This window comes from Palaemon carinicauda, chromosome 23, assembly GCF_036898095.1.
Source record: "Palaemon carinicauda isolate YSFRI2023 chromosome 23, ASM3689809v2, whole genome shotgun sequence".
Taxonomy (NCBI): Eukaryota; Metazoa; Arthropoda; class Malacostraca; order Decapoda; family Palaemonidae; genus Palaemon; species Palaemon carinicauda.
Window position 1 is genome coordinate 100,485,314 of NC_090747.1, and position 10,000 is coordinate 100,495,313.

Consider the following 10,000-nt stretch of genomic DNA (forward strand, 5'->3'; position numbering starts at 1 on the left):
CCCAAAAGTGTCAAGGGCCCAACGACTTATCACCTTCTTCAGGCGACTTTCTGACAATTCAGCGACAGGAAGAATAAGCCATCCTCCAGAGATGGATTTCCGAAGTTTTGGTTAAGATTTGTGAGATGGACTGAATTCATTATCGTCCATCAGAGACGAGGAGGAGATATATGGGTTTCTCATGGGGGGGGGGGGGGTGTATGGGGTTGTGATTCAGAGCTGGGTGCAGATACGTCTAGAGGTTTAAAGGTTTAAAGGCCGCTCATGAATGGCAGAGGCAAGGGACAGCGCCATTGCCATATCAAGCAGGGCAATGATCTAGAGACTGACCATATATATATATATATATATATATATATATATATATATATATATATATATATATATATATATATATATATATATTAGCGACCAAGCCCCCTCTCCAACCAAGCTAGGACCAAGAAGTGCCAGGCAATGGCTGCTGATGACTCAGCAGATAGACCTGTAGACTCCCCAAAACCCACCATCCTTAGCTCACAAGGATGGTGAGGTTGCAGCGATCAAAGGAAAAAAACGAGTTTGAGAGAGACTCGAACCCCCGTCTGGCAAACACCAGACTGAGACGTTTCCAATCAGGCCAGAACAACCTGGGGTATTGACACCTCCCCCCCCCCCCACACACACACAAGGCCGTAGCCAGATATTAGTAAAGAGGTCTATTCCACTTGTTATGGTGAGTAGGAAGTAATTTTAAATATATACTAACATACTTTTACTTTCTGACCCGACTCTGGAGGGCCCCCTCTCTTTCAAGTATTTTCAAAAAGGGCCCCTCGTCCCCCCTTTAGCTACGCCACTGCTTAGCATATAAAATACAGTATGATAACCTTCCTAGAGAGGAAACCATGAAAAAGCTGTGGAAGGAATACGTGTTATTCATATTATTCATTAACTTGCTTAAAAACACATATCATAACTTATCTGGATATGTGCATAACAATTATATTCCTCTACCAGTCTACCTAGAAATACTGCATATCTATCTTCATCTATAAATGGATATATCTATATTTCAATGTACTATATATATATATATATATATATATATATATATATATATATATATATATATATATATATATATATATATATATATATATATAAATATATAATGTATAAATGTACACATACATATACTTGCATACATAATAACATATTCAATAACATACCAAAATAGTCCACCGTTCTCTAAATTAATTTAAGAAGTAATAACTGGCAAGACGGGAGGAACCTGTTAGGGGGAGAAGATCAAGAGGGAGGCAGAGAATTAAATGGCAAGTTAAGGTGAAGGTTGATATGGAGAGAAGAGGTTTGGTGGAAGAGTATGCCTTTGATAGAAGGCATCAGGCAACCGACCCCTTAACGTAAAGATAAAAGATGAAAAGAGGGAGAATTGAGGAGAACTACTTACCCACAATTGTAGCAAAGATGAAGACGCCGATGAGGTAGCTAACTATTGTAAAAATATATCTGCAAAGAAAAAATAGTGTTTTATAAATCACGGTTAATACAGGTTGCTTCATATGAAGGAAATGTATCACGTATCTAAGATGCAAAAAAAAACCCCAAAATATAAAAATCATTGAGTTTAGACTCTTCCAAAAAAAAGTTCTGTGGAAAAATTAGAGAATATAAACTTTGTAGGTTAATTTCAATGGTAAATAAAAGATGAAATAGAGGTAAAAGACAGGACATTTGACCATAAAGGGCCTCGGCATATAAACCCGTAGTTTTCGAACGTGTTTTTTTTTCTGACATTTTCATAATTTTCAAAAAAACAGAACACAAGATTTTTTTTTCCAATTTTTACACTGAAATCACTTTTAATTTATATATATTCAACCGTTGGTAGAGTCGGGTCTGCCCACCTAATATAACTTGACATATTCTCCTCAGATGAATAAAAAAAAAAAAAAAAAATTTGAAAAAAAGGAACGTTCGAAAACTTCGGGTGAATATGACGGAGAGGAGCCATTTTTTAATATATATTTTTATATATATTTAGAGTTTTCCTTTTTCAGTTTTTTTAATATAAAATTTCACTCTTTTCCGCAAACAGCAAAGATAAAAACTGAAAAATTAACCAAAATATGGTGAGAAATGTGACACCGTCCATGTTGTCTTGGGTATGAAATATGGCACCCAAGATTTCTGGCTCCCTCTGGCACCCAAATTCGTGGCTCCTTCCGATACGTATGGCTCAATCGACCGTTTAAAAAAATACGCCATTTTCTCCTATACTACATTTTAATAAAAAAAAAAATAAGATTTTTACCGCGTTTTAAGTAGTAATTCATTTTTTTTTTTTAGTTTCTTGACGCTCGTCCGAAAGTTTATTTTCCTTTTTTTGAGAAATCGATGAAAATTCCGAGCCCGGCCCTTTTCAATTTTCACTTTTTTAGAGGAGACAATTCAGAATGGTTTTTAATTTCCCGAATTAATAAAAAATAATAAACAAATATTAATGAAAGTTCAATTCGTAGGTAGGGACAGCCCGCTCTTCGGCCTTAAGAAGAAAAAGCGAAAATTTCGAAATAATTTTTTTACGGTTTCGATGAAAAATTATACGACAATAAAAAAAAAATATAGCGAAATTCTTTCTCGTATACGGTTCATTTTTATCAATATTTGAATGAAGTCAGTTTTGCGTAGAATAAAGAAAAAAAATCGAAAATATGACCCCGAAATCTTATATATAAATATTCATTATATCTTGCCTTTAGTGGATATACAAATATAGTTGAATATTTACCAATATTCATACGTGTGTAAAATATTCAATATAACCTTTGTATGGGGGTTAGAGTATAATGAAGGTCACAGTCCTCTATATGATAGAATATAATGAAAATTACGTTCCTCTGTGTGGGTAAAGTATAATGAAGGTCAGGTTCCTCTGTATGGTAGAGTATAATGAAGGTCACGTTCCTCTGTATGATAGAGTATAATGAAGGTCAGGTTCCTCTGTATGGTAGAGTATAATGAAGGTCACGTTCCTCTGTATGATAGAGTATAATGAAGGTCAGGTTCCTCTGTATGGTAGAGTATAATGAAGGTCACGTTCCTCTGTATGGTAGAGTATAATGAAGGTCAGGTTCCTCTGTATGGTAGAGTATAATGAAGGTCACGTTTCTCTGAATGGCTGAGTATAATGAAGGGCACGTTCCTCTGTAAGGCAGAGTAAAATGAAGGTCACGTTACTCTGTATGGCAGATTATAATGAGGGTCACGTCCATCTGTATAGCAGAGTATAATGAAGGTCACATTCCTATTTATGGTAGAGTAAAATGAAGGTCACGTTACTCTGTATGGCAGAATATGAGGGTCACGTCCATCTGTATAGCAGAGTATAATGAAGGTCACATTCCTCTGTATGGCAGAGTATAATGAAGGTCACGTTCCTCTCTATGGCAGCTTACAATGAATGTTACGTTCCTCTGTATGTGTCTTTTAATTACAGACGTAAGCACTTACACAAATCACTTTCATCAAATACCAATATCTGATTCCTTCAGTAAAATGTATAAAATAAGTGATACAAAATAATTGTAACCCAAAAGTGTAACCTAGTAACAATAGAACATTTGCAGATGTTTTTATAGTTTATATATGAAAAGTTTATTTTAATGTTGTTATTGTTCATAAAATTCTCCTGTAGTTTATCTCCTTATTTTTCCCCACAGGGCTATTTTCCCTGTTGGAGCCCTTGGGCTTATAGCATCCTACTTTTCCAACTAAGGGTGTAGCTTACCAAGTAATAATAATAATGCTAATGACAAAATTGTTTTTCATAATTGTTCATCTCACTTCTATATTGTCCATTTGTGTGATTCTTCGACTGACAATTTCTTACCAAGTCAGTTCAGTTTGTTTACCTCTGTTGGTGAAGATGAGGATTTAAACAGTTTATGCTTATGGGGGTGTAATGATAAAATAAGTAAATAAATAAATAAACAAGTGTGATTTAAGAGAGAACTAAGTAAGGGACAGAAATGAACTAATTTCGACTTAGTAAACTTTGAAGTTAAATCTTTAACATTATACAAGGTTTCAGAATCTTCGAGTCATTCAGTAACTCAAGGTAAGGATTGAATGTCATGGATAAAACAGGGGAAATTTTTAATCCAAATTTTAAATATTCCGAGTAAAGAAAAAGGCAAAACGACCTTCAAGTTTACCTGTAAATTTGAAACTTTGTCATTTTGAGAAAGACTTCATTGTTCTTATTACCCTTATCTGCATTCATTGGGAAATTTATCTTTTCATTATAAAAAAAGGAAAATAAGTTATATATATACCTATATCTATCTATCTATCTATATATATATATATATATATATATATATATATATATATATATATATATATATATATATATATATATATATATATATTATATACATACATACATACATACATATATATAGAGTATATATATATGTATATATATATATATATATATATATATATATATATATATATATATATATATATATATATATAACAAAGATGACCAAGTTTAAAATGTATAATTGTTCTTATGCTTAAAGGCCACTCATGAATGGCAGAGGCAAGGGACAGTGACATTGCCCTATCGAGCAGGATAATGCCCTAGAAACTGACCATATATACTACATTGATCAGCGTCCAAGCCCCCTTTCCAAGGAGGGCCAGGCAATGGCTGCTGATGACTCAGCAGATAGACCTATAGGCTACCCCAAATCCCCCATCCTTAGCTCAGAAGGATGGTGAGGTTGTAACGACCAAAGAAACTAACGAGTGTGAGATGGACTCCAACCCCAGTCTGGCGTTCACCAGTCAGGGACGTTACCACATCGGCTACCACAAACATTCTTCGAAAGTAAACTTTACAATTGTCACTTTTAAATAAATGGGGAACTTTCAAAGTAAAACATTTTTAACAGGTATTTTATATGTTCGTAAACATACGCTGTTAAAAAACTGTAATTTTAATAAAAAATCTCCGTGAAAATATACGGTTCTCAGCCGTATTTTGAGAAATACAGTGTACCAACCGTGTGTCCACACGATCGTACATAGTTCATTCTGAGCTTGTATCTTCGCTCTCCCCTCGCACTAAAAAGAACCTGAAAAATCATGTCTGCTTTTCTCCTTTGTAACAGTGTCAATATTTGAACATGAAAATTCTTGTTGCTTTGAGATTTTGTATATAAAGGAGAGTGTTCTTTAATAAACTAACTCAGTTGTTTTCATACTGCCTTTGAGTTCACAATCATTTCTCGGCCCGTCACAACAGTCAGCCGTAATTTTTACCCTACTTTGTTATTATCTTTAACGGGTTGGTGACCGTAATATCACTCCTTAACGTCAATATATCCGTTTTTAAAACGGTAAATGCCTGGCAACATTTATTCCAGGATTTATAAGATTATTTTTTTACGCCAATTCTTAACAGTGTACACTTGCATATAACCTATATAGTCTGTACTTCGTGTGCTCATGTATGAATGTATGGAACAGGAGAAACATCTTATTAAATGTGCAATAAAGCAAATGCGACAAGCAGCGGAGATGAAAATTGGTGCAAATGCTGTACTTGACTCAAAAGCCAGATGTGCGTTTTTAAGAAAAAAAAGTAGAACGTTGACAAATTTTATGCTGATTTAAAAAAATCATTATTCTTATAATTTCATGCATATATAAGCTTAGTAACAAAATGCTGCTGCTTTTAATATTTATTTATATTTACTGATTTTGTTTACCAACAGATTTGATTCTCTATTCTAGTTCAAAATCTTAAATTGATTGAAAACGTCTCTGATTGATATAAAAGGCCCTAAAACGGCATCTGAATTATACAATATTAATCTAATTCTACTAAGCTATAATCTATAAGCATTTCTATAAGGCAAACTTCTTCAAAATATTAAATACCAAAAATTCTATGATAATATATTGTCACACTGCTTCTAAAAACCTAAAAAAAAAAGAAAAAAAAAAACATAATCTATTACCTAAAAATATATTTCGAAAATATTATGATCAGGGGTTCTAGTTTAATGTTGCTGCATTGTTTCAAAATTTCAAGTAAATTAATTGTGACAAAAAGGGAAATTAAATATGCCTCCAATGTGCTTGAGATATTCATGAGTATAATTCCAAGTCAGTCCTTGCTTGTTGGTATCTTGATGCTTAGGGGGGGCGGGAGGGTTATGAAATGTTCATTAAAAAGGAATATATATATATATATATATATATATATATATATATATATATATATATATATATTTATATATATGCATACATACATACATACATACATACATATATATATATATATATATATATATATATATATATATATATATATATATATATATATATATATAAAACATATGTATACACACATATATATACACATAATATATATATATATATATATATATATATATATATATATATATATATATATATATATATATATATGAAATTGGTTGGCTGAAATTATGGCAAAACCAAAACTGGGGGGACAAAAAAACCCAAAAACGACTTTGACAGACACACTTACTCCAGAGATTCCCTTGCAAGGATTTAACGGATCACAGACTCCTAAGACACCTTACAAGGATTCAACAAATCCACCTGAAGACGAGAAATGAAACGAAGGATTTCTGAAGTTGGAACTCCATCAGAAGATTGTTCGTGTCCTCTTATTATGAATCGCCAAACAGACTTGAATTTCTTTTAACTATGAAGGGTACCATGCTGGCATTCTTGGGGTTGGGGGGGGGGGGGGCATGCTAAGGTGATAATAAAATATTGGGGATCCGAAGACTGACGTCAAATTACCACGTGTTGCTTCACAACTGCTTCAGGCGCTGGCTTAGGAACTTGCCAGTGTTTTAACAGTCACCCTTCGACTTGACTTGTCCTGTCATTATCCCATTTGAATAGGAAAATGGACTGTGAGATCTGAATTGTTGTAGTTTTTAGTAATTGTTTACAACACCACGCTCTCCATTTACTCCAAAATAATGCAATCCTGCAGTTCTCATCTTCTTGCACAGTAATTAGGTGGTTATTTAAATTCTGGGAAAGCAATAATTAGCAAGATATGTTGAGGAAGGGGGAAGGGGTTATAAAAAGAAAATAGCTCGGTTTCCTCACTAAACGACTTGGAACTGACATGTCAACATAGTCAACGAAACAGAATTCGTGATGCCAGCGTACATAAACAGAAGTTCGTGATGCCAGCGTACATTTGATATACTGTATATTCAAAATATACTTAATCAAAAATTGAGTGATTACTCAAAAGGGTCACTATTTGTAAATTGCATATTTTATGGACACTTTTGAGTAATTAATCCATTTTTAATTAAGTATATTTTGAATATACAGTATATCAAATGTACGCTGGCATCACGAACTTCTGTTTATGTACGCTGGCATCACGAATTCTGTTTGGTTGACTATGTTGACATGTCAGTTCCAAGTCGTTTAGTGAGGAAACCCAGCTATTTTCTTTTTATAACTCCTTCCCCCCTTCCTCAACATATCTTGCTAATTATTGCTTTCCCAGAATTAGAATAACCACCTAATTACTGTGCAAGAAGATGTGAACTGCAGGATTGCATTATTTTGGAGTAAATGGAGAGCGTGGTGTTGTAAGCAATTACCTGGTTTTTAACGTTATGTATTTGGTGTCATCAGAAAAGTAGTAAATCAACTGCATTATGCTGAAAGCGACCATCCCGCACGAGGATCCTTCCGAACAATGTTTACACTTGAACAAGTTTGGCCTTTGACATAGTAAATGACGTCATGACTTCGGTTCCCTGCGAGTAATTCCTCCTAATTTCTCATGTCAGCATGCATCTTCATGAATCATTGTGACTCTGTGTGTTTGGGTATTCATGCCACTTCGGTTTTTTAGTCTGGGATCAACATTCCTTGGTTCTATAGGTTATAGTGTTTTGAGATTAGTATTTATTACAACTTCTCGTAACTATAAGAAGCAGTAAACATTTATTAATAATAAAAAAGTAACTTACATATCGGAAAAGGACGTAATGTTCGAAAATGACGTTGTATGCGGTTAGATAGTGATTTTTCCATCTCTCATTTTTAACAAATCACGGAGACTTGAATTCGCAATACGTTCGCAACTACGGGTTTATTTTGCCGGTGGGAAGTGCAACTGACCAAGGGGGTATTTTTTGTTTCTTTGTTTTTTTTTGGGGGGAGGGAGGGGGAGTGTCCTTGCTACAGATAACTTCAACCGAGTCTCTTGAAACTTCGCAAGCATGAACCTTTTTGATATGGGGAGGGGGACTAAAAAGGGGACTTCTTTTTATTCACTTTCCAAGGGACTAAAAAAGGGCCTTTTTTCAACTTTTTGTCATGTGGAGGGGGAGTGAAAAGGGGACTTCTTTTTATTTATCTTCCAAAGGGTGTGAGGGGGGGGAGACAGAGTTGAGGACTAACCCAGCGCTGGTCTTAATCCTTAGCAGACGGGACTTGAGTCCCCGGCGAGGCAAGGCCCTGGGCCAATCTTCGTCAGGGTCAACTGTCGCAGCCTCACCTTCATCCCCTTCACCCGATTCGCTCTTGGACGGGCCACTACTGATGGACGGGTTGAGTCGGAACGGATCTCGTAGGGCCGGGCTCACACCTTCGTCGTCGCCGCCGTCAGCAGACGACTCATAGTCGGGAGAAATGGATTTCGGCCAAGGAGGAGGATGAGGAGGATTAGAGGGAGGGGGCGTAGGGCCGCCGGGTGTCATTTGCCCGTCCGCAGGACGTCTATCACCCTCGACGCCGCCGCCCGGATCAGGACATCGTGGGTGTGGACACGGCCTGACGGGGGATTCGGTTACCTGCTCTACGACAGGTGGGTGCGAGGGCATCAGGACATCGTATGGAGGCTTGTCGTCGTAAGTCAGGTTACCGCTGCCAATCGGTAAACTCAAACTCGTTACTACGAACTCACATAGCCATTGGGTGCCATTGATATCCTCTTAAGGGTGATGGGGGAGAGGGGGGGGGGGGGGTAGGCAGTTGGGACAGGCTTCTCTTAGTAGTGTCCGTCTCCAGGTAACATTTAGTGTATGAATTTATCTCCCTAATGCCTACCAACCTAAACTTACTACTAACAAAAAGCTAACATATCAGGCGTGCGCAATTCAACCTCGAAGGCTTTCACTACGTCAACATTAATGTTAGCCTAACTTCAAGGTGATATTGAATTTCACATATATACATTAACGTCAACTTGAATGTTAAAAAAATTGCTAATTTTTCAAAATAAAAAACTATTTCATAAAGTTAACTATTTATATATTTTTCATCTGCATTATGGCCATCAATATGGCATTAAATATCCCTACTAGAATAAAATCCCCCATGAAGTAAAACGCTACAATAAAGCTGAACCAAATTCATGTGGATTTCATAGTTTTATTCTTAAAAAATACTAATATAATTGTAATTAGATTGCAAAAATCTTTGCCTTAACAAAACTCAATTCTCAGTACATAAAACAAAGGCCATACCTGAATAAAACTCAATTGTCGATCCATACATGGAATTAGATTGCAAAAACCTTTACCTATATCTGTCCTAAGTATGTATATTCGTCAAGAATCTCTAGAGGTTCGCTTATTACCGGTATTTATTGTCTCTGCATTTTAATTGAACATAATCTAATTTTTACTTATATTCATTTTCAGTCCTACATATCTGCTTTCTCTATTCTCGATTCACACATAAAATTAGATTGCTAAACCCTTTATTTAAGCAAAACTCAATTCTCAATCCATAAATGGAATTAGACTAAACGAATATACCTAGTTATCACCTGCCCACTACCTAAAATACGCAGGACTCTCCTTCACTTACGAATCACCTGTCTACTACCTCAAATACGTAGGACTCCCCTTCATTTACGAATCACCTGTCTACTACCTCAAATACG

At 35.4% G+C, this 10,000-nt stretch overlaps 1 protein-coding gene across 1 annotated transcript in view; it reads right to left on the reverse strand.

Moving 5' to 3' along the window:
* Positions 1–10,000, reverse strand: part of LOC137617305 (uncharacterized) — a 150,703-nt gene that overhangs the window by 128,734 nt on the left and 11,969 nt on the right. The window contains exons 4-5 of the mRNA XM_068347310.1: positions 8,512–8,976; positions 1,454–1,512 (exon numbers count right to left, since the gene is read on the reverse strand). Coding sequence (XP_068203411.1) covers positions 1,454–1,512; positions 8,512–8,976 — 524 coding nt within the window. The remainder of the gene's footprint in view (positions 1–1,453; positions 1,513–8,511; positions 8,977–10,000) is intronic.